Genomic DNA, 26,221 nt, shown 5'->3' on the forward strand with positions numbered 1-26,221 from the left:
CGGAGCTTCGCATATTTCAAAAACAGCCTTTACTGAGCCAGTGTAGCACAAAATGTCGGCAAAAATCATAAAAATAAATGATTTATTGCCCGTTAGGTCTTAATTTTTTCACCGAGCCTCTGCTATTCATCGACACCCAACCGGCGGAACCCCCGTTTGCAACTTACGAGCTCTTCCAGAAAAAAACAGACTCGAGCTGTCAAATGCTTGTTGCTCGGGGGAAGTCGGAGCTGGAAAAAAGTGGCGAATTAGCAGCGAAGAGCGAACTCCCGCTTTAATTTTCTCTTAACCTGATTCGGGCGAAGATCTGTCTTAACAGTTCATCGAGTTCTAGAGCGAATCGTATCGTTTTTAGCGCATGTTTTTGCCTTGACTTTTTCTGCTGTGTCCGCGCTGGGTGGTTGCCGTCTGGGCTTCGTGACTGTCGGTGTGGCTAGCGGCGCTCGGCGGAGGGCAGATTCGTGGCGATGAGGTAAGCAGGTGGAAAACTGCGGCAAGTTGCTGGCGCTGCTGGCTAACTCGCCTCCTCTCCTCTTTTCAAACAGTTCTTTGTCCCAGTGCGTATACAGAAGTATACATAGAAACCGAGCTTCATGGAGGGAAGGCGGTGTAAAGGTAATATTACGCAACCAGGCTGAAGTGAATGCCGACTGGGCGACATCGAGCTAGCGCCTGCAACGTTAGCTGTGCTGCTAGCTGGGCTACTGTAAGTTAGCTTGAAAACTGTTTTCAACTTGGTCGAGCTGTAGCTAGCTAGCTGCGTTGAGTGGCTGTGCTAGGTTAGCTAGCGGCAGGCTACACGAAATGCCGGACAAGTTTTGCACAGAGCTAATATAGCTACGTAAATCAAAAAGGAACCTCGTATCTTTTAACATGTTGGTTAACGTATCTTTTCAAATCTGCCCCGTCACTGTTCTACGCTCAAGTTAGCCTACAATTATTAATAGCAACTGTATAATTACTGTATAATAAGTGGTTGTGTTAATGTTTACAGCACGCGATTTTCAAAGATATTTTTAGGGCTTGATGTATACAATATTCACTGGTATTAAATTGAACTCATGGTATAAAGCTATTTAATCAACACCTGGCATCATTTATAGGCATAAATATCCGTGTAAACTATACATTTATATTATTTGGATAGAATGTTATTAGTGTTAATCGTATTTTCTAGTTTACACAGACGAGGTCTTCGACAGCACTAGTGTAAGCTCAGGCTGTGTTTTAGGTTAAGGTAAACTCAGCTTGCCTAATAAGCTCAGAGCTGCTGAAGCCCGAGCAGGAAGGTCTTTCAGGAAGTGTTGGGACAAGAGGAAGGGTGAGGTTGGGTAAGTGTTCATTGCTTTAGCTTTCGTTTTTATTTCATAAAAACTGCTGTGGATCGGGCTAAGGTTGTGTAGTGTGGAGAATGACAGCCATACTTACCCTTTTCACTTTACAAGCAAACAGATTTTACTTACCTTTCTTAGTGTTTGCGTAGTGGAGAAAAAGAGAGGAGAAGCAAACTGTAAGGTGGGTAAGCATTTTTCTTTTTTTGGAGTTTTTAGTTGAGAGAGAATATGTTAAAGAGAGAAGAATAAGAAAACAAATGGAGGAACACACCTAAGAGATACACTTTTTTCACTAAGTAAGTAGCCACATTCTGTTCTTCATAGTGTAATGTTTACTCACTGAACCCTAATCAGTCATTCATTATAACCCACTTTATGCCTCAACCTTTGACTCCCAGTATTACAGTATTAGTGTTCTTACAATGTTAGTGACCTTAAAGCAGCCAGACACACATTAGTCATATGCAGGTTGATCAGCTTCGACAATGCCTATGCTATACCTTGTATCGCAGCCATAGTCTGCAGGCCACATCTGAAACAGCATGTTAAAACAGGCTTGTTCTGTTTTCGTCAATGCAGTCCAGTACTGGCCTAATTTAGACTTGTCGCCTCTGGCTCACAGCACCCAGTTACAGCTTCATCTCACCACTTTTCCATGTCCAGAGAGCCATTCTGATCCTTAATTTATAAGCATGTAAGGATTTCAAAATGGTATTGAAAATATAAAAAAAAATGGATGTTTGAAATTTTAAAAAGTATCACTGCTTCTCTCCTCAGTCTCTTCTGATTGTCTCTCGTTTGCCATCTTCCATAAAAACCAGTGTCAGTGATTGAAACTAGGAATATGGGTGTATGATATTAGAATATATTGGTTGGGTTGGTGTTTATGATAATGCACATACGCATGCTGAAATGACTGGGCTTTTTATTTGTTATACAAATAATACGATAACACGAATAATACGAATACATTTTTAGCAAAGTACACTATTAAGGAACAACATTGCAACTTTTATTTTTGAACAAAATAGTAGATTAAATAAACAGCCCGCTATGTAGAGCATAAATATCTTATAAAATTGCTCTGAAATCAAGAAAAGAAGCAAATAAATATTGATGCATTATAGTTCATAGATATCTAGAATATAGATTGAACTGCAAGGGTAAAGCAAAACGAAGAGTGATAATTTAGATATAATATGAGCTATAAGCTAAGCTAAGCTAAGAGATATAATTTAAGCTATGCACTCTATATGATGTAACACTGTATACATTTTATAGGCCAGTTTTATTCTGTTTACATAATGCAAACAAACATGAGTTTTCTTTAGAAAGCCAAATAGTAATGTTATTAGAAGGACCATGCATGTGCCATGATGGTCATGAAAGATTATTTGTTGATAAATAAATGATTGCATAGCGCTATCTGTCTAGGTGGTTAAGAAGGAAAATAATATTATACCTCTAAAATTTGGCCATTTTCAGCACTTTATGTAGGCATCCACTGTACCAATGTCTTATAGAAATATTTCAGTACCAAGAATCTCTCTATCTCATGTCTTTTCCTCAAGGCTATGAATCTTACACATCAGAGCCAATTATCATAGCAAAAAACCCTGACACTCTCACTGGTTTAGTACTGCAGTCCCAGTGATTCTGACAGAGAGAGGCAGGAAAAACACTGGAACACCCACACAGAGCCAAAGGTCAGAATATTGAGCAGCAGAATGTAAAACAGTATCTCTGCCCACCTGCAGCCGGTCAAATCTGTTTACACACATATACAGTAACTATGCATATTGTGTATTTCAGATAATGCTGCATTATTAGCACCTATAGACAAAACACATAAATACATGATTTGTCTGGAAATTAAAGTTTTTTTTCTTTGAATACAAACATTTAGTGAGCAAATATGATCTGGTCCTTTTGCTTCCCTCTGGGTATATAAGTTATTTTGAGAGAGAAAAACACAATTGCCCCAATTATGTTTTAATCCTTTGGGAGAACAAAGTGAGTTTCATTTAGATGAGTGAGATGATGCCCATCTGAAATAGGGTGATGCATGTGGCCTACTTACACTGCTGCTGTATTAAACTAGCTACTGTGGCTAGCTCCATACTAAGCAGTATATTCACATTCTTATCAGGTGAGCAGAGTTACACATTCTGGGTTACAACAGACCTACCAGTGAGGATGTGGGATCATTTTTATCACTTGTTGGTCTGTCAGAGTTACAGCTTTGATGATGACTGTATGATGTAATGTGGATGTTAACAAAAGAGAGATGTGCTGTTAGAGAAGGATGTGGTGCCCTATTCCTACCACGTCAACTATGATCGCTTCACTGATACCATAAATATACTTACATAGGTAACATGAACGTTCATGTAAATGTATGTTTGAATATTAATAGTTATAGTATGTTTTCAGTAGTAGAGTAAGTAGGCCACATGCATCATCCCACTTAAAATGTGGTGCAGAAGAGCTCAGCTGGTATTAAATTTTCATTAAACACAGGCAGAGATGGGCTCAAGGTCAGTAGCGTTAATCAATCAAAGTCAGATTTATCAGTCCAATCAGCAGGAGGCTAGTATATGTGCATGCAAGGACAGAGAGAGAGAGAGAGAGAGAGAGAGAGAGAGAGATGAGAGAGATGAGAGATGCTATGGTGACAGATTGACATTACTGTAGGCTTTGCAGAGTCATAGTCAATAACTACCCTCCTCTCCACCATCACTGCATCAAGAGCATTTAGTGCCATTGCTTTGCACTTTGTCACATACTGGACTTAATAGCTGCTTGACTCTGTAGACTTATATAAAGCACTTTGGTAGTAACATGCTTATATGAACTATAGCTGGGTGTTATTCACTCTGAATTATCTCTCTTTCCCTTTAGCTGAGACCATTAAGTGTCTGTTGTCCTCAGCACTTCCTGTGTCTGCTGGCAGACAATGTGATTGCAGGTATTAAAGATTTGGCCTGCTCTGCTGTCCTGCCATTATGAGCTCAGATTGCTGCGAACTGCCCAGACTGCACTTTAACACAACATGGTCTCAGCCACCAGGCCAGGTGATCTGGAGTAGGCTTTTAAAGGTTACAGGCCTAGTCACACAGTAACAAGGCTCTCTCTGTAATTACTTATTATGTATTCAATGTAATTTCAAGAAGTCCTTTTTATGTCTTCAGGTTTGATGTAAGAGCAACCTCAATTCTTTGATTTCATTCCTTTGTATATCATTGCTGTAATATCAACCTCATAACTCTCTCTATGTACATGTATTTGTTTTGTATTTGTTTTTATACCTTTTGGATGTACTGGGTGTCCTTAACATAGTGTAAACATTTCCCGAAGACTGAACCTGTAGTAGCCCAGAATGTCTTGGGCTTTTACTCTTTTTAGGTTTACACTGCGTCATTTTGCAAAAGCGATTAATACATTAAAGTCTCATAATGTTGCTGTTTTGGAGATATAGAAGTTTGGAGCTTTTGTTACTTCAGTGACAATGTGAATTTTAATTTGAGTTGACATTTGTGTCTAACTAGGGTAAGATATTACAGCTGACTCTGTGCTGATCCCCGTGTGATGATAGCATAAGTAGGCTCTCATGGTGAACATTCTTTCCAACAATTAAGATGATCTTAACATGGTAATGCTTTTAGGAAGCTGAGCCCAAGTGTGATAGTATCAGTATCAGTAGCATGTATTTGTGTGGTTGTGTGTTTTGATTGTTGCTGGGCAGTCTTAGCCTGATTTCTCTGAAGTGAGTGCTCACTCTCTCTGTTCAGCAAATCTCCCTGGAGTACATGATTTAATAGGATTTCTGTTGCGTCCTGATCTGATACAGGTCTGGCAGACTGCTGTTTACTCAGAGATATCAGCCTGAAGAATCAGTAGTCGGGATACTCATCACCAAACTTTCAGTGATATTGGGGAAAATCATACTAATGTCAGTCAGTTGACTTCTCCATAGCTATATATTCATAGCTATTTTTGTTGCACAAGCTTTACAGAATGTTAAATGTGTTGAATGTTAAAAATCCCACCCCCTTTTCATTAAAATATCTAAATTCAGGGCAATTTATTAATCAATATTTTCTTATTTTATGATGTGTGTCTTTTTGCCTTTTTTTATCATCTAGTTTTACATAGTTAGGTAGTAGCTAACATTAGAATAGTCACAAGTGGGATGCTGTTGTCACTTACAATAAGGATGTGTGTTCTATATTATGACTAATTTTGATATTTGAATATCTGCATAAAGAATTAATGAAACAATATTTTTTTGCTGAATTTTAAGGTATCACAATACACAAAGTTGGTGGTGTACAAAAAAAGAGCTGTACAAAACATATTTTTCAAAAATAGCCCAAGGTAATGTTTTGATCTCTGTTCTTGAATAACACAGACTACTTCTTCAAAAGGGCCAGTTAGCTGATGCTAAAGCACAGGAGCTAATTGGTGCAGCAGAACAGGTGTTTTTTTTCTTTGTGTATGATATGGAACATGTGAGTTTGTTGAGGTAACACTGAGAACAAAGAAATGTCTTTTCATTATTTTTGGTTCTAGCTAATGGCAGTTAGAGTAGTTACTACCTGCTCTGCCTTCTTGATCACATCATTAAGTAAGTTGCATATTAAATTGAATATAATTTGCTACTAATTCTAAATACAAGCAATACCTTTCAGTCCAGTTAAAAGTTACCAACATTTCACTAAAATGTTGGCCTTTATCCTAGCATACTGGACTGATAAACTGAGTACTCAAATAACTTGTAGCAGTAGCAACTGTAGTGCACAGTACTAGTTTACAACTTTCCTGGTTTCAGTTGGCTATGATAACACTGTCCGGCTCATTAGAGCAGCATTTTAAACTGTGAAGTCATTGTTGTGTAGTGAGTCTAAACAAACGTTGTTTGAATAGTTTAGTTGCGTGACCAAAACTGTGCTGCAAATTTATCATTAGGCTCTATAGGATTGTTGCTAAGGGTGTATAATACTTGTCTAGTCATGCCACATTTGTTATGAAAAAAGTCTATTTGTTACAGAGCATGGAATTAGGTGTGCTTGACCTTCCTCATGGTTTATTACAATGATCACTTGACATTTTAAAATAGGTTGGGCTGCTCATTGGCACAGTGTATCACGGGGCATAATGTTTTGTGTTTTTTCAGTATATTCTCTTATTTTGTCTCTTTCTGTTTTCTCACAGACCATTATCAGGAAGTGCCTTTCACACAACTCCCCACATCGTAGCTGATCTCTGGTCTCTGTCTGACTGTACCACCCACAGTCCTCTCTCTCCACCTCTGTCAGAGCACTAATCCCTCCATCACAAACCATCCCTCTGTCCACCTGACTGCAGCATTCAATTCACCCCATAGGAGCTGCTGGCAGAGGAGAACAGCTAACGGCCACAGCCAGGAGAGCATAAAAAGAAGAGGAAGTAATAAACTGAGCCTTCTCTAAGAGTACCTGAAGGAACATGCTCCACAGGAACATTACATTTTGTTGATAAAAGTCAAATATTCGGCCAAAGGAAGTCTAATGCTCTTCCTGTTTTGAGTGCCACAGAGCATGTCTGTTTCCCTTCTCAGTCTCTTGTAAATCAAACAGACAGAAGTGTGATTTACAGCCAGCCAACCAATTACAGTCTTTGTTTACCATAAACGACTTTACACAACGGTCAGGCAGTCTGAACGTAGTGGATAAGTGCCCGCCATCTGATCACTAGATTTTTTATTGTTAAGTCAGTTTCGGTGGACTGTCTGCAACATGTCTGTGGCATTGCCCGCTGTGCGTGACACTAAGTGGCTGACTCTGGAGGTGTGTCGACAGTTCCAGAGAGGCACGTGCTCTCGCAGTGATGAAGAATGCAAGTTCGCTCACCCTCCCAAGAGCTGCCAGGTGGACAATGGTCGAGTCATAGCCTGCTTTGACTCTCTGAAGGTAAGAAACTCTAGGTGAATGTTTTAGTAACTTTAATACCATTTTAATAATTACTGTATACCAGCTGTATGTAAGGACCTTAACATTGCAGTCCTCAGGGATTAACAGGGATATAGTCACTCTCTCTCTTTCTCTCTGTCCCTCTCTCTGAGTTAATCTCTCTGTCCTGCTTGGTGCTGATCTGTCCTGCTGGATTACTTTGCTAGAGTACTCTTCGGGCAAAGCAATTGGGGCAAACATCCATATCGCAGTAGTTTTACAAATTTATTGCATGTTATAACAGCAACATGAAACTTTTTCAATTGTTGAATAAATAACAAGATTACTGTTATTTTGTTAGAAAAAATATCTGCTTTTAGAGCTCATTTTAATGTTCAGTTTACAGTTTACCTAACATATTTCAGAATACAGCTAAGAAATAATTTGTGAATTATTAATCTGTGAAGAAACACTGTTTAATCACAATATGCCTTTGCGTGCCGCGCGATCCCGACCCCCATTTCCATATTGGCATAATAATGTGTTCATGGTGTAAAAACAGCCCTAAATACTCTCATACTAGTTTGCCCTTTAAACATCCCTGAAAGCACCAGAACAAGCTTTCAGCATCAGGTCTTCTCTACAGCTAAAGGTTACAGAGGTGGTATTTAGAAACAGAGGCAGGAAGACAAGAGTGGACGTGTTAGTCTCCTGCATGTCCTCCGTAGCAGCCTCATCTTGCTGAGAAAACGCTGTGTGCTCAGTATGCCTTCCTTAACTTGGATCATATGATATCACTTTAGGCTGCTCATCACACGTCTTAGAGACTAATGGCATTAAAACATAGGCCTGACTCTGTGTGAGTTTCATACAGACACATTCCTTACTCAAGGTGACAGTACACTCTGACCCCATCATGTCCTGCTGCTCTACCTCCCTTCCTCCCTCTTTTTTCTCCCTTGAATCCCTCTCTCTCTCTTTCTCTCTCTCTCTCCCTCTTTCTCTGTGCTTTGTTGTAATGTTGTTTGCCCGTGTTGTTTGTGCTGGCTGTCAATCAGTCTCTGTTTGAAAGCCAGTTTTCTCTGAGAGAGTCTCTGAGGAATTGTGAAGGGGGGAGGTGGTAAGCTCACTGCATGAGAATATTTCAGACTTCAGTTAATGCTTTTTACTGTTACTGTTTGCATCCCTGCGAACATTTAGCTTTTTGCTTTTACTGTAAAACACAAACCGTCTCATTACACAAACTGACACAGTACATCATGTAGTAAGCGTACACATGGATATTGATAGTGTTTGATGCATATTAGAAATGAACAGTCAGCAACATGTGGGTGTGTAGCTGTGTAATGTATCGTCTTTGTGTAAAAATGAGATTGATGCCTAAACCTTAAATCCTTCCTTATTGATTGGTGTCTAAACCTTAAATCTCTTTAATCTGATTATGAAACATTAGGCTATTTATTGTGAGATTAAGGCTGAATTAGGCTAGTTATTTTGAAGCATGGAATATTGTAAAGTTTTCCAATGATCTCCAGCATCATAAATGGAACAGTAATGCTTTCAGACCCAGTGCTGTGGTGCGGAGCAGCAGACTCTGTATTCTCTCAGGAGAGAACTCTCTGTGTTCCTTCCCCTTATGTGGACTCCCTCTCTCCCTTTCTTTGTCATTTTCTCTCTGTCTCTATCTCTCTCTCTTTTTCTGTCTATCTACTAATCTAACTCTGCTCTAGATAAGATCTTACCTTGAAAATGTAAAGGCTGTGAGTCACAGAGCACCAGAGTCAGTAGATTTTGTAAGCTGTGAGGTAACTTGGTGTCATTGTGCAGACATAGTAAGCTACAGTAGAAGCAAAGAGAAGTGCAGTGCATTGTTGGAGGTAAAACATATTTTGAGTACATGAGTGTTTTTTTTCCAGCTGGTTGTCAGGTTGTCCTTTATGTTGGACAAGTATATAGTTCTTCAAAGAGTGTCATTTCAGCACCGTTTTGTCTGGTTTGGTAAACTGAATAGGAAAGATACATGACTGATTTTACAGTAGGACAAGGTCAAGCATTTTTTGCCATTTTAAGCTTGTTCCACATTTTTATACAAATTAAGGAACAACAACTGCTGTTGACATCAGATCACAAGCATTATGCGAAAGAACATAGTCATCATCAAAATGGTGTGCCAGGAAATCAGCAGATGGCCAGTGTTGTTTCAGGTGCTAAATGATTGCATAGTTTTAAGGTCAAAGGTTATTCAGCATCCTGTTCACCACAGCGCACACCTTTCACTGTGCTGCCCCCAATTTCAGTTATGACATTTGCCTTGACTACACACCTCTTTCTTTTTGTCCATCCCCCTATCTGATTCAGTGTTAGACTGCTGTTTAAGTCAAAGGCGTGGCTGAGTCTTTACCTCATAATGAGACTGAGCACAGATTTTTACTTCATAATCAGACCGAACGCTGACAGATTGGTGTCACAGGATAGCATGCGCATCACATTTAATTCAGTTCATGTTCTTTGTATAAGCATTTTACCACAATCACTGTCGCAGTGTGGTAATGGTCATGTATAGTTACAGTAGTGATTGTTGTGCAGTAAATGCATTCTGACAAATCACTTGCTTTTCCAGTATGTGCTGTGTATGCTTCTTAGATGTCTTGTAGTCTGTTTTCTGTGTTTTTCTGACAAAGTCACACAACCTCTTTAACCCTTTAAGGTAATTTCTTATTTCTACTGTTAAATCAAATTTGATATCAAGTTCGTAAGGCATTATTTGTAAAATATTTGAACCCCACCCCCCACTCACCCCCCGCCCCCTTCAAAAAAAAAAGGAGAAAAAAAAAAGAAGGCAGAGTCTTAGTGCTACAGGATACTGCACACAGAGTGCTACTTAGTGTCTATTACTGGACATAATCTTACACCCAGATCCAGAGCATGAATCCATAGTAGGCGACATGGTTCAAAATTTAGACCCTGAAAGACACTCAAATCTTTAAGATAAAAAGACAGCGCTAACCGTTTTTACCCCAGCTAATGTTACTAGCCTAGTCACATTGTATTTCACCTCATACCTTGTAGCTTGAAAACAGTGAGTCTCTGAAGACTGATTTAGTTAATACCAAACATGAAAAACATTTTTCATAAAATCTATACAAGTGTATAGATCTATACAAGTGTAAATTGAGCTTAGGATTGATGTTTATTGGTGCTTTTCTGCAACGCTTCTTATGTGTTATGTGCCATCTGCTACCAGATGTCAGAGACCCTCTGCTGGCACAGTGCTTCGTGTCCGGTGTGCGGTCACCTTAAGCTGGCTGCAGCTGTCTTTCTATGCTTCCTTGTTTGGATTAAGAGATGAGCAACTCTGACCAAAACCTTGCACACAGGCTTTTCACTGCCCTCTTGTTTATAATTCTGTATAGAATTCAGACCTTTTGTGCTTATCTTAAATTCGAGAATGAATAACTGCAGAGAAAAGCTAATTTACTTATTAAGAAATCCTAAATTACTATTAAATTGTATGACTGTTCGACAATTTAAATTTAAATATTCTATCCTTAAAGAATGTGCCAAATGTTGGCCTAACACAGTCAAAAATATGTAGATTTTTATGTTGTTTGTGTCGTAGACACAAACGTTTTATTAAGACTCTGATTAAAAAAAATATTACTAAGTGCTCACTGAATCATGTAAGTGGAAACATCGCCTGTTTTTATATTGCTGCCGTAACATGCAATATGCTACATAACTGCAATATTTTATGCAGTCCTAGTATAAAACATTTAAATTTTTTGCACAAAGTTAAGCATAGATGTGATGATTAATTCATGTTCCGTTTACAAACTACAGAAAGGGAATAATATTAATTGTTTTTTTTCTAGCAGATTTGCTGAAACTGTTTATTCTGAATAAAGCCTGGTATCATCTTTATTTACAATTTAGTGTGTTGTGTCAGAACAGAAGAGAGTTGGATGTAGTGCTTGTTGTCACTGGTCCAGAATTTTCCCATGTTCATCACTGTCAGATAATGTAAACAGAGGTATGTACCGCTACATACCGCATGTGCAAGTGAAAAAAAGCATGGAACAAATGTGCTCTAAAATTTTACTTGTTACACACTGCATTAAAAATCAACATACCAGACTGTTGGTATAGCAGAGATCTGGTGAGATCTGATGATTTTTTGTATGCCATGCATCACCTCCCCCACAAGTTTACTGATGTGTGAAATATCCTGGTGTCTAGAGAAAGTATTGTGAAAATTTAACTTTGAGTGAGCCAGAATTGTCCTGCCATTGAATATTGAGTTTGTGGTTTGGCTATGCAGAAGAGGCTTTTGCAGTACCATTGTGTTGCTGCTTCAGCAGTCAGTATTGTTGCTGTATTCTTAGAGTAATGTGTAAAATTACACTCTAATTAGAGCCACTTCTGGGCTGAAAATCACCACCCTTACTCTCTCCCTTACTGTTTTTCTCTGGGCAATTATCATAACAACATTTACTGACAAGAACTAGAAATTCCAGTTTTGCTTCTATTGTGTTTATCTACAGGTGATTACCGTAACTAACGAACATCCTAGAACTGGACGTTCCACTTTTGCAACGTCAAAGTCTGTGTGAAATAGCACTCCAGTTTGGAGGAGGAGAGGATTTGATAGACATGAGCAGAATGAATGAAAATTTGTGTTACAATAATTGGCCGATATATCTTCTCATAATCTCATTCTTCCACGAAGAAGAAGAGAATCTCAGTATTGTGTAATCAACAATATGAAGTATGAATTTGTCTTCAGATCTTCAGATTCAGATTCCTTTATTGATCCCAGGGGGAAATTGCAGAATGCTTCAGACTGCTTCTCCATTGACAAATTAAAGGCTTGTTTGTTCACTGATCACAGTATTCCACACTCTTTTTGGAATGGATTCTGTACTGTAAAAGCATTCTCACAGTATACCCTCACCCTCAGGACTGAATTATGAGCGTTTACTAAAATAACACTGTTGTCTTACTGTGTGTCTGCTCAATCTAGCAGCTTACCCCTGGGCTAAAGGTTTCTCATTACTTTTTAATCTTAAAAAAATGCATTCTTTTTATTGCTAAGACAGAGTTCAAAGTAGCTGTGTGTGCTTTTGCATCTTCTAGTGAGACACATAGACCCACACTCACACACTTTGCATCAGTGAAGCAGTTCTATGAACCGTGGACATCCGTAGGAAACTGGCTTCCCCCCTCGTCTCTCCTGAAAGACGATCAGATTTTGCTTAATGGACTCTAAAAGGGCCCTCTTAGCTATCACCAAACAGTTAATGTTTTTCTGGCTAAGCTATAAGACTTTTCAGTCTAAAGCAATACAGATAGCTGTGTGTGTTTTTGAGAAAAGACATTCTTTCTCACAAAGAGTGCTTTATTACTGAATCACCCTATCAGCTGACCCAAAGCACACTAACACTGCAGTTTAACCCCGAGGACCTAAATTCAATCAAACTACCATAAAAGTGCTTACATCCTAATGGACCATTAACCATTAGCTTGTTATTTGTGCATGGCTGAAAATTAAAGATTGTTAACTTTTTGAGGTCACGCATGAGCCAGCTGGTTGGTTGATGGTGGACCTAAGAGAACCATAATCTGGAACCAGACTCTGAAGCTTGATGACATAAACAGTTAGTGCTAGCGGGCTGCTGATTACGTACGAGGTCATAAGTGGAATCAATGGCTCATCTGTAAAACAGCCTAATCAATGCTAACTTCCTCAGGGAGAGTTGAATCCCAGGCTCTATTACGAGGCAAGTCTGTAAAGTTTGTACAGAGGAATGGATATTCATTAAGATAGTTTACCAGGGAGAGATTTTAATGAGTTCACTAATCCTAATCTGTTTATGAAATTAGTTATGTTTGCTGAAACTCCTCCTGGCTTTTATAACCCTTAATTATTTTGGGTGTAATAACAGTAGGAGGAAAAAATAGGGCATTTTTTAATTTTACACTGCAGTCTCTCAGACTTTATTGGGAAAACAACAATATGGCTATCAGAGGTGCTCTGTTTATCTTGCAGCATAACTTTTGTACTACTGTTATCGAGCCTACCTAGTACACAACTACTGGGAAGGTGAACTCTCTCCAAAGAGCATGGCATATGAGTTCACGCAAATGTACCACACACATGCACACACCAACACACCAACCGCTTCAGCTCTTCTTTTCATGTCCTCTGCACAGTCCGGTTCAAAGATGGGATATTGACTGGCGTGACCGCATATGAATGCCCAGCCTCTGCTACCGACCAGTCGGTCAAATATGTTGGGTTTTGACCTATTCACTGTAGTGCATCTAATATGTGCTGTCCTCCAAAAGCCTCAGCTCAGGGAAGTGTTCTTAATTTGCTTAATGCTAGTACATTATCACTGAATCAGACTGGTTTTATGAAACCTTTCTACACATAAAGATCACATCCCAATATTTGCATTTGTTTAACATCCATATTTAAATGTTTGGAAAATTATTTTTCTGAGACTTTTTACTAAACAGGCCCAATCTTGGCTGTGTCACAGTGGGAAAAAAGCCTAAAAAGCAAAAAGTAAAGGCGCTGATACCTTACTATGAGTGATATTATTCAAGTAGTCTTATTGTGTTATTCTGTAGGACTTGAACCCAATTAACATGTTTAAGAATATTTTGTATTAACACGGAGCAGCTGATGTTCAGTGAACATTTTACCAGCGTTGTCATGATTGTCTTTTATGCACTTGAGTTTGTATCATGTATTATTGGATGATATATAATATGTTCTTTCAAAAATATGTAGGCTGGTCTGCCTTGCTGCCCAGGGAACAAAAGTGTGTTATTCTCTGATCTGGGTGCTTGCTTTGCATTTCAGGGTCGCTGTTCAAGGGATAATTGTAAATACCTTCACCCTCCATCTCACCTGAAGAGTCAGCTAGAAATCAATGGGAGGAACAACCTGATCCAGCAAAAGACAGCTGCAGCCATGTTGGCGCAGCAAATGCAGTTCATGCTCCCGGGATCCACCTTGCCTGCTGTGGTACGCCCCCCTTCATCTCCACCACTTCTCTGAGACCTAAAGCCTACAGTCCATTTCTAAACTCAGCTCAGATATGGTTTCCAGTATTACATTTTTTGGAATATTTTACCTTTGAGCTGTGTGTTCCATACATTAAAATCTGACCAGTTTCACTGAACCAAAGTGAGAGCTTCACAAAGCTTTTTGAGGTTCCCTCCATTTTATGCCCATGAATGTTTTGGTGAAAATAGCTTATGTAAAAATATAGTATGGTACCACATTTTGCATGCACTCTGTTACTGCAAATGAATCATTTCAACATCTTTATTTGGAACAATTACAGAGACATCTTGGCTTGTTTATCCACAGTCAGTCTGTCAAAGTACTCGAAAGATGTTCTTGCCAGGTTCTAGGTGAAACGTAAAATCCTGGCAGACGAGCTTAGCTCAGCTTGAGTCCTTGAGTTATTTGGCAGTTTGTTTCTATTCGGCTTGGGTAGAGTTACAATTTGGATTTTAAGGCTCTTGAATCTGTATCTTGTGTAAGAGATATTGTTACATTTTTCCACTGATTAAAGTCTGATCTCTGTGTTTTTGTCTCTGCAGTCTTCTTTTCCTGTTAGTCAGAGTTTGGGGCCAGGGCCTGGGATCAGCTACTCCCCCTACCTCTCCTCTGTCCCTCATGGGATGGGGCTGGTTGCAACAGAGATGCTCCCAAGCAACCCGGTTATTGTCCCTGGAAGCCCTGCAGTAGCAGTACAGAGCTCCAACTCCTCTTCACCATCTCAGAAAGCATTGCGCTCTGACAAGCTGGAGGTACAAACACACACAAAGGAGTACCTTCAGTTACCTCTGAAGTGAACCTAAACGCACATACCAATGCATATCTTCCTATAGTTTTACAGTTTTTCAACAACACTGCAGTTAGTCTGAAGGACACATCTGATGCCTATGTGCTTTGTGTGTGTAGGTGTGTAGGGAGTTCCAGCGAGGGAACTGCTCCCGAGGAGAGACAGACTGTCGATTTGCCCACCCAAGTGACAGTCCCATGATTGACAGCACTGATAACACAGTGACGGTGTGCATGGACTATGTGAAGAGCCGCTGCTCTAGAGAGAAGTGCAAATACTTTCATCCTCCAGCTCATCTGCAGGCACGCCTCAAAAGCTCTCAGAGCACCCAAAGCACTGCTGCAGCCGCTGCTATGGTGAGGCTTGGTAAACACATATACACCTTGAAAACACACACACATTAAAGCCCTATACACAAGACCTCTTCCAGAGCCAAGAGCTGCTGCTGCTGTCCCTGCTGTGCTGATATTTAGTACATGCACACACATATGCACGCACACTGTAATACAAGACCCAGAACTTCTCACAGCATCCAGCATGCTGATGGGCCTAGATTCACCCCCTCAAACATACCAGTCAAATCTACAAAGAATAAACAGACTGAAGCCTTTTTTAGATCCATTTACAGCATCAAATGGCAATTGCTCTTAGACATTGCCACTGCTCATGCTTCATTAGTTTATCTTAAACATGCTAGCAGTTCAAATCTCAAAACTTGGAAATTGTTGTGTGTGTGTGTGTGTTTTATAGAGGGCATTTAACATCATTATTTTTCATAATAGGTAAACATTCCTTTGTATTGTTGTGGTCTTGTTGAGCAACTAATGAAGCATCATCAGTATTTACAGTTTCATGCTGTAATAGTGTTTCTGCAGCTCCTGTTTTTAACAAATCTGTGCTTAGGACTTAACGAATATAACAATGATTAAACCTGTTTTGTTTGTGTGCATGCATATTGTTTATGTAGTAAACAGCATTCAGGTTATTTCATTTTTTTTGTGTTTTTTTTTTCCTCTCACCTCTCCACAATGCAATGCTGTTCCCATGATGCACCTGTGCTTGCTGTATGTTAATACGCTTGACTCCCATTGGCCCACTGCCATCATGTGTTGGCTGCGTGCTGTGTGCAGACTCAGTCAAGTGCCAAAGTGCTGAAGCGACCCCTCGAGGCAACTGTTGACATGGTACTTCACCTTTCACCTCTGGCTTTGCATGGTCTTAAATCACTGTTATTGTACTGTGGCCACTCACAGATTTGATTTTGCTTCTTCATTTGAAATACAGTAAAGCTCATCCTGTACGTGTGACATCATGTACCCTCAGCTAAAGATTTACCTTCAAATCCTCAAGTCTAACAGGCCTAAGCTCTCATATTTTGTACCTGTATGTTTCAGCCTTTTAAAGTACTTATAAGATGGCATAATTTAACTAGAAGGGAAATGTATTTTACTTGGTTGTAGTGCTCAATGTAAAGATCTTGGGTGTTCATTCAGTACGTCACACATTCATTTTCATTCTTTTCACCTTTTTTTTTGCTCTCTCTCTCTATCCCAGGCGTTTCCTCACAGTATGTTGCAGCCATTGGCTAAACGAGTGGCTCTGGAGAAGAGTGGAGGACCAGGAGGTCTGTTAAACCCAAGTGTTCTGCACTATCAACAAGCTCTCACCAACACACCACTGCAGCCTTCTACTGCACTGTTCCCTACAGGTACACACACAAACCCACATTTCCATACAAAGGCTCAAGTTCCTTTCAAGTTTACCCTGCAGCACTATGCCTTTACAGTCAGACTGAGTCCAGCGTATCTCAGCCTCTGCTCCACTCACATTTGTAAAGCTCCTCACAGTTTCTCAGTTCTGCCTAATTCTCAGTTCTGCTCTCTCCACTCCACGCCTCTGAGTGGGCTCACCTGCCTATCTATACCAAAGCCTCTATTATCTGTGCAGTGGGCTTTGGCCTCTGTGGATCAGAAGCATGTATAGCACTCTATAACTGGATGGCTGTCTTAATTCTCTTTCCTCTCTACTGCTGCTCCAGGCTCAGTCCTGTGCATGTCTCCTGGACCTGGCATCGGTATGTTCCCTTTTGCTCTTTCTCTGTGACCTTGTCCAATGACCTCTCTCTCTCTCTCTCTCTCTCTCTCTCCCCCTACTCTCATCTTCTCTCACGCTAGAATAAGTATGACTAGACTTCCCAGTTGGTTAAAACAGTCATTAAGATATAGGGCCACTCACCTCGCTTGTTAGTCTTAGAATCCACACCCTTCGCAATGTGAACAAACAGTCATCTGACATATCCAGGCAGCTGCGTTTTGTGTATCTGTTGTTGAGTCAGTGATATTCTTCCCGTTTCCTCGAACACTACCACTGAGTCCAATTTGACATTTGAATATATATTGACCTTTTTGATCTGATCACATGCCATGAGCCAAGATAAACATAGGAGAAATACTACACCACTTGATTATTAGCTGATGATTCAGTCACTCTGCTAATTGATGGGCCTGACTAAACCCCCTTCATATTTGGGTCAGGTAACTTATCTGTGGTGTCTGTTCTACTGCACACTTGCTTGCTGTGAAATTTTTTCACAGCAGTGGTATTAATTTAACTTAATTTTAGTTTCAGTTGCTGACTTGTGGTAGTGTAAATTAGTACTGTACACTAGTTGTAAGAAGGGTAATCATAAGATAAAAAATTGCAAACATGCAATTTGTTTTATAGCCATTAGTCATGGCTCTATAAAGTACAGAGTAGAACAAAACTGATAATTTTGACTCTTTCTTAAAGTCTGGCTTTGCCTTTTTAATTAGCTGTATGAGAATCAGCCTAGAATCCTCTATGTGTGTGTTTGTTCACATGTTTGCATGTGCTTTTATGTCTGTATGTTTCTCTTAGTGACTTTGTGACAGTCTTCATTACTTCTGTTAGTGCATTAGTCTTGTGGGGCCTGATGTGATCTCTTCATGAGAGACGTTTAACAACTTGTTAAACGTCTTGTCCCCAGAATATCTGCTGGAAACAAGTGTATGCCACCTCTAAAACACACCCAAAATTTCTTTAGTCTAAAGAGTTCAGGAATTCAGGGGTTCAGAGTTTCTCAAACCAGTCGTCAGGGAAACACAGATGGGCCACCCTTTTACTCCAACCTAATTTGCAATGCATATGGATACAGCAAAGATAGACATCATCTAGGGGTCCCTGAGGACTGGTTTGACAACCATTGCTTTATCTAACTGTACTGTTTTTCCCTTGAAAGAAGTCGCATATATTTTTATAGCGAATAATATGTTCTACATATGCGAAACACACATCCACATGCTTAGATGTAAGTACATGCTTAGTTTTGGGTGGGGACTTTTCTGACATCTCTACTTGAATTACAACCATGGATAACCACAGACTTGTCAGAAACATCACTGTGAAACACTAGAGGGTGCCCTCAAGCAAGTTCTGAATGAATGTGAGTGGCTGAAAATAAAAATAAAAATGAACTGTTTATGCTAGAACTTCCTTTAATTTTGGAAGGTTATATGTATGTTTGTTAAACTATGTATTCCATTAAAAAAGAAATTTTATCAGAATCTTTTTGTTTTTCTGCAGCAAACAATGGGATGCTAGCAATACTGCTGTTAAGTGCTGACTGACTGGTGTGCTGATCGTTTTTTTACGCTGACTGACTTAATGAATGTACATGATGCATTGCAAGAATACAAAGGGATGAAAAATACATCATTGTTGAAATATTTTATTAAGTGATTCTAAATTGAGAAAGCAAGTGCATTTTTCGGTATGAAAATGATTAATAATTAACAAACTACGAATTTGCTTTAAAGCACCATACATAGCCATTAATTCTGAACTCATTCAGGAGGACCCTTTAATAAACCTAGAAAATAATACTGCCACTGCTTAGAGTTGCTTCTTTGCAAGACATTGGATTGGTTTAGAAATTTCAGTTTATTCCCACCCACATGTAGCTCACAATTTCTCTTAGTTGTCCCTAGACATTCTCATTTCAATAACATGCCTGACCCCACAAGACTATTAAGAGCATTTACCCATATGGTGATTGTGTATTTCAACTCAATACCTATTAGTCTGTAACACTAGTTTAATTACTGACTGCTTTTTCTCTCGTAAAGTCAAGGGGAAATCATTGTAATGGGAGTCATGTGAGATCTAAGCCAGTACAATGGCTTTATGTAAAATAATTGTAATTATAAGGTAGTGATTATGGTATAGACAGGTTATCTGACTCGTTCATTCTTCTCCCTTTTCTGCTTCGCTTGTTGTCTGCATGCCATCTGCTGGTCTGATTTTAACAGTGGCTTTACCTCTTTATTAGATACAAACACACACACACACACACACACACACACACACACAGGCATATCCCACACGATTCTGTGGTTACCATAACGCTGCTCCTCCTTGTTCATTGCTTCCATGGTTCCCCTCCTGAAAAAAGTTCCCATGATGCTCAGTGCCCCGCCCGCTACTGCCTCCGCTCCTGCTGCAAGCCCCTACGCTGCTGCTGCTGCTGCCGCCGCGGCAACCGCCAATCAGGTTTGCTCCTTTACAAGCTCTCTCTCACTGTCCCCACCTACTTAGTTCTAAACAAGTGCTGACCTGCCAGCATTACTTTCTTTTACGTAGACCATACATCGTTCTCTTAGCACAACCCCATTTAAACATATAAGCTATCAAGAATTGTTTCCTGATGGCTTATTTGTTAATTTTCTAATGCAGATCATGCTCTGCTAAACTGGCAGATGGCCTTCAGAGCAGATTACGTTATTGTAGCATATGGATTTGTTTTTAAACCAATAAGTTGTATGGGAAAAAATATGGCTTGGATGCAGTTCAAGTATGTGGTCACGACCCTGTTTTCTGGGATTCATTTGTTTTTATCGCAGTCTGGCTCTTGCTGACTCTATATTGCTATTGGTAGTCCAGGTCTGTAAGCAGCTCCTGCCACCTCAGCCACTCGCAGCAACTGTTTAGAGCTCCCCCTTCATGCAGTCTGTAGTCATGTTCTGCTGCTTCATTTATGTCATTGTTTTGCATGTGTTTGCCTTTATTTAGCTGCCCTTCATTTGGCACAGTTTCACTGGTTGGAGGTAGAACAAGAGAATGCATATGAACAGATGGACTTGATAATTTGTCATAAAGGAAAGCACAATTAATCACAGAGAGATCTGCAGTTTTGTGAAGCTTGTATTAAATAGACAAGTGTTTTAGCAAATTCATAATCCATGTATTACTGCCCTCTGCTGGTCACTCCACATGCTCTCACTGACACGTCAGCTTAAAAATCAGGAATGAAAATGTATGGCTGAATCCAGGTGTCACTTTTTTTCATCTCGAATCACCCACCTTTCATCACAACCCACAGCTCAATCAGCTGTCAGTCAGGAGATAGCATGGTTTGCTAGGCCTAGTTTTAGCTTGAGAGAAACTAGCTTGCCAGCTGCTGGACAATCCGTGCTGTTTGAGGAAGTCCAGTTTGTTTGATATTGTCTATGAAATTTCATAAATGCCCTTATAACCATATTTACTTGTAGTTTCATTTGAATTTTAAATGCATTCTTCATTTATCACCACCAACACTGTACATAAAAGTGCTCCACTGTGTCTTGCTGTTGTTGTACAGTCCAGTGTACAGTGTTGTGAAGCCCTTATTGTTTTAGATAAAATTTCATTATATGTATGATGAGGCCACAGCAAAACAAACAGACCCTCAAATTTAAACAATTTACACTTAGATCTGTGCTTTGGCACGGTAATACCTATTCCATTATGTTAACTTAGCCAGCTATATTAATCTTTAGCAGTCCAGACTTAATATTGTGATTTGGCATTACGTAATTACCTTTGATTATATGTTACATAATTAGTGTAATAATTACATAATAAATTACATAGTTATGTAATGAATTACAGTTACACTCGATTTACATTCTGTTTTGACAGGTTTGAGTGTACACTTCCAAACTTTTTCTTGATGTTTTGATATCAAAAGTTTACATAAGTGTAAAATACAGTTTTCCCTTTGGCCAAACAAAACTGTATGCATGACAATTACTTATCATTATCAAACTCAAATCATAGTAAAATATCTCCTCTTATACTTCCAAGAAAGTTTAGAATTCACACTTTTGACAAAATTTCTCATTTGTTGCAAATAAATAAAATGTAATAATAAGTTAATAGGAACTTGCTAGCCTAGCAAGGTTAACATGGCAGTTTGACCTGGAAAATACAGAAGACTTTATATGGATTATGAATTTGTGCTCCAGTTGAGGGGCAGTCACTGGTTCAACAAATCCAAATTAATATATTTATGATTGAACTTGTGTGCTCTTGTAATACAAAAGATATTCAAAGCCAGGGGCCTTGTTTATAAAACATACATAAATTTCATTCTAAATTTGTTCTTAAGATAAGTTCCCAACATTTGTGTTCAACTGATTTATAAGACAATGTTCACAAATTACACTGTAATGTCTATAGCACATTGACACTGCTGTTTGTATGTGAGATTACATTTTCACTTAAAATTCGCATTTATGTATCACTGCTTTCATTTGTGATCATTTTAAGATCAAATCTGTCCGTACGAATGTTTTATAAATGAAGCCTCAGGTGTCCGCTTCTGTAAGGCAGCCAAAAATTGTGCTAACTAGGAAATAAAAATTTAAAATCTATGTGTAAATGTGTAAAATTATGTGTGCAAACCCACTAATTGGCCCACCAGAGAGTTAAAGCAGAGTTCTAATAATCAGTTTCCATTATTTTTCTTTCATTTAAAAGGGTATGGAAGTGTTTCTTTTAACATGCCTCTTTGTTCTCTTTGCAACAGATCATTTTGAAATAGAGCGCAGGAGAGGTACAGAGTGCCAGCGCAGCATACACACACTCCTTAGACGACAAGTGTGTGGACACAACATCCTCAACTCACCAGTACAGCTACATGCATGTTGATACACACACACATACACACATAATTTGACCATTAGATAATGCCTGCTGGATTGCGTTCAAGAAATATATCGTACAAATATATAGATATAATATGTATATATAACCAAGTAAGTAATTAAAGTAATTCTAATTAAACATTTCTAGGAGAGTTTTACTGGAACAAGACCTTACTCTTTCTGCTTGTACATTTTAACACATTATATAATTATACAGTTATACACAGTACCATCACCAGTGATGAGTAGGGGTTAATTCAACACTTTTTTTACTGTGTGAATTTATTTGCACTTTTTTTTTTTTTTTATAAGAGGCAGTGTCTTGAGAGAGACTATTATAATTCCAGTGAGAGGAATGCTCTGTTTTAGCTGAGCGCAGAGATACTAATGTATAGGTTTACCTGTGTGGACAAGCAGCAGGGAAGGTCTCGACACCCTAGTGCCGAAGCATGTCAAAGCCATGAAGAAGGATGGTGGACAGCATGTCAAAACCATGTAAAAGAATGGTGGACAGCATGGAGAACGACAGGGGAAGCTGATCTCTCAGCTCCACTTCTCCAATTAATGCCCTGCGCGAACACTGCTGCAGCTCCACAACTCGAACCGAGAGAATGGCTACTCTGTTTGCCAAATTCTTGGTATGGAAAAAAATTATAATCCAATGTTTTGACCTTTAAGAGTGGCCAAACAGAATAGTGACACATGACTTTGAACCCTTTAAGACTTGAGTGTGAATCTGAAGTTTAATGCTGCGGCTGTTCGTTTGTAATTTCTTTAGTTAGAACTATTGAGTGAGTCATAATTTCGCCACACTAGAGGCTGTTCTCTTGTTCTCTTGATACTGTGCCATTGAAAGAGAGTGAAAAAGATAGAGAGAAGCCAAGAGATAACTACGTGCAAATGTGTGACTTAGTGTGTATGTGTGTCTGTGTGTACAGTAAAGTAGTTTGACATTAGTTAGTAAACCTGGGCTCCACAGCTAGACTCAGGGTCTAGAATTCTCAGCTCTTGAAGCTGAGTTCAGTTGAGCTGAGTTGGGCTTTGAGCTGAGTTCATCCTGTTCCTGGTTTCTGTTTTTATTTTCTGTATTTATTCTCCTATGATTCTGTATAAGTGCCTAACAAAGTTCTTAACTACCATCTTATGGAGACAAACTGTTTGTGTTCAGTTATGTTGCTGCATTGTGTCAATCTCAAAAAGAAAAAAGGATAAAAGATTGTGGATGTCATATCATTTTTTGATTGTTTAGTCCCTAATGAATACAATAAAAAAGCTGATTTATTACTACTTAAAAACATAAAATGATGTCGTATACAGCAGGAGTCTACGACTGCAGTCTGGGAGGCCCACTGTGTTGCTCGTGTTTTCTCTGCTCTCACACGTGATTCAGCTCATCATATAATTATAAAGCCCTTCATGGATTGAATCATGTGATAGAGAAGGGAAAGCTGCAGGCCAGTGGCTCTAAAGCCGAAAAACACCTGCAATAGAGAATGCACAATCTTCCCTGGTTAGCACTTCTGTATTTAATTGAGTAACAATCACAGATACAATAGGTCTTGTTCAAACCTACCCAAATTCCATGCGTGATTTCCAGCTCTCTTCATGCTTTATGTTCACTTTAACATTTTTTTTTTGTTTTGATTTCCGAGTAAATCTCAAGGTTGTTCACTCACTGCAGTGTGTTTGAATTTAACATGTGTTTAACATAATGCATAATAGCTCATTTATTACTACAATTTACATCTTAGAAAACAGTCAGTGGTTTTCTTTCTGTGTGTGCGTTCATGCATATTCAAGAGTGTTTTAATTCAGGGCGGAGATATAATGCCATGTGAGAACTTAGACAATCTTCAGTTTATATACACAAAGGCACTGCTTAAACTTTTACTCATCTAACTTCTCAGCAGTCAATGCCTGAGCATAATTTATGTTGTGATAAGATATATGAGAACTATTATGTAATGTTGCGGTATTGATTGTTGTTAATGGACCATTGTTGTATTCTGTTTTGAGATGAATGTAATTTATTTGAGATAGGGCCTTGTTGTTTTGGTGATGTTTTAAAAGGCCTGCTCAGTCCTGCCTCCCTCTTCTAAGTCACATGGCTTGTGGAGGACGAGATAAGGGCTGGGTTCCACTTTGGTGGGCTACAATATGCTTACTAAACAGGGTTAAGTGAAGCTACTGTTGTGAATCTAGTACTTTAAGATAACACAATAGTTGTTGAATCTTTTGAGATTTAGAGGTATGTAACTCTAAAAAAAAAGCCTCTTTTTGGTGAAGAGGGAAGCTTAGCAGTTTGCAGTGAGTAAGTAGCCAGGCCAGAGGAACAGGCAGCAGGCACCACCAGCCTGCCAGTCCCACCACAGGACACGCATCAGCACAGGCCAAGCTGGAAAAGTGCTCATATTATGTCAGACTAAAGATATACATTGCATTTCATTTTATAGAAGTTCACTTTTGTGTGCTAATATTTTAGAGCAGTACTAATTTGTTAATGTGACAGTTCAGAATTGCTATGGATGAAACTGTGTTTTTATAAGTGATGTTACTTTCTTTTTTTTAAGATGATAGGTTAAGTAAGATTGTTTCCCTACTACTGGAAAAATACTTAGTTTCAATGCCTTATTGTCATGTTGGACCATGCTATTTAATTGAAAAGATGTTAAGTCTTAAGTTTCTGACTTATTCTACCAAAAAAATTGAACAATAAACTTAAAAGTTTCATACAGGTTTCATCCTATGTCCAGTCAAAAACCTACATGCAGAATTTATTATGAAACAATTTATCATCACTCATGAGACTGTAAAGGATCAAATACAATACAATATGCTCATGGTCATGTTCCAGAAATGAGCATAAAGAATATTTCAACTCCCTGGTGTCTACGTGCTTCAGCCTGATGTCACATGTGTCAGTGCTGGACTACTGAATATATGAATGTGGCCCATTTCTGTATCAATGTATCTTCTGCTCTCTTAGTATCAGTCTAGTGGATCAGAAACTCCGAATGTGATTTCTCTCTTGACTGTTGAAACAATTTCTGGACAGGTTTACGGCTGGTTAGTAGTCTATTCACACGTAACGTTTGCCTTATCTTCTATGTGATGCTTTTACCATTTCTCGTCTTTAAGCGTTCTTTGAAAGCTTTTTTTGTAATGCAAACGATTGTATCTGATCTCCTAATACCTAACAAAAATTTTCCTGAAGGAATATTCTGTAACAACCTGATGCTAAAGGAGGTGGCAGTTGAAAGTGATCAACACAACAAATTCTCCTTTTGATGGCCATTAATCTTTTGTTTCTATTCTGAGTCTTGTTCTCCAAAGCTAGATTGAACAAGTGGGCTTAGATCTACTGAATGGAGTGGAGGCTGGATGTGTGGTTTCTAGGTGTGGAGAACAGACGTTCAGATCATAGCAGTTTGTTACTTACGTGTTGGTTTTCTCACCTCCACCCTGTTCCATAGGCTCCGTACAGAACCACTTTCAGGGGAGGAATCACAGACAGTCAAATTCCATGATTCTGCCACACATTATAGGATCCTTTTAGGACTTTTTATATGCTCTTTTATGTAATATTAATAGTTTATTGCTTTGGTTCCCTAAGCATACAGTATGTAAACTGTATTGTCACAAAAATGAATAAAAATCTTTTAATGAGTACCACTTTTGCCTTCCTGTGACTATAATAAGGCTGTTATAAACATGTTGCAGTCTACACATTTAGGTCACACACACATGCTTTAAAATGAAGACTAGCCTCATCAGTCATTCATATTTTTTTTATGTACAGAATTGCACAGCAAAATCAGCCTTCAACAACAAGATTAGGTTTATGGAAACAATGTATTTCAATGTCATCAGAGGCACACAGTAGGTGTTAATGGGATTATACACATGTTGACATTGCTGTAAATGTGGGTCGGCTGATTATTTATCTGGAGATAACTGCACATCATACCAACATTTTCCCCTAACATTCCTGTAGCTTTTTAACAATACGCCATGTGAAACTTCATCAAACCTGTGTAGCTTTACTGTAAGCTGCACCCCACAACTCAGTATTAAACCAGAAAGTCATCGTTAAACCAGTGCAAACTCTAAGA

The 26,221-nt window shown here is 38.9% G+C and overlaps 1 protein-coding gene across 8 annotated transcripts; it reads left to right on the plus strand.

The window, feature by feature from the left end:
* Nucleotides 1-25: 25 nt before the first annotated feature.
* On the plus strand, nt 26-25,778 carry mbnl2 (muscleblind-like splicing regulator 2). 8 transcript variants are annotated; one of them, XM_017692295.2, is made up of 10 exons: nt 27-472; nt 6,549-7,285; nt 14,133-14,297; nt 14,882-15,091; nt 15,246-15,482; nt 16,257-16,310; nt 16,681-16,834; nt 17,165-17,200; nt 19,598-19,695; nt 21,992-25,778. In XM_017692295.2, exons 2-10 carry the CDS (start codon nt 7,112-7,114, stop codon nt 22,004-22,006), a joined length of 1,143 nt encoding a protein of 380 aa, XP_017547784.1. In that variant the 5' UTR covers nt 27-472; nt 6,549-7,111; the 3' UTR covers nt 22,007-25,778. The 8 variants fall into 8 exon arrangements, with proteins under 8 accessions (XP_017547779.1, XP_017547786.1, XP_017547787.1 ...); XM_017692290.2 differs by lacking the exon at nt 19,598-19,695 and having other exon boundaries at nt 26-472; XM_017692297.2 differs by lacking the exon at nt 17,165-17,200 and having other exon boundaries at nt 26-472.
* Nucleotides 25,779-26,221: the final 443 nt, after the last annotated feature.

This window comes from Pygocentrus nattereri, chromosome 6 (assembly GCF_015220715.1).
Source record: "Pygocentrus nattereri isolate fPygNat1 chromosome 6, fPygNat1.pri, whole genome shotgun sequence".
Classification (NCBI taxonomy): Eukaryota; Metazoa; Chordata; class Actinopteri; order Characiformes; family Serrasalmidae; genus Pygocentrus; species Pygocentrus nattereri.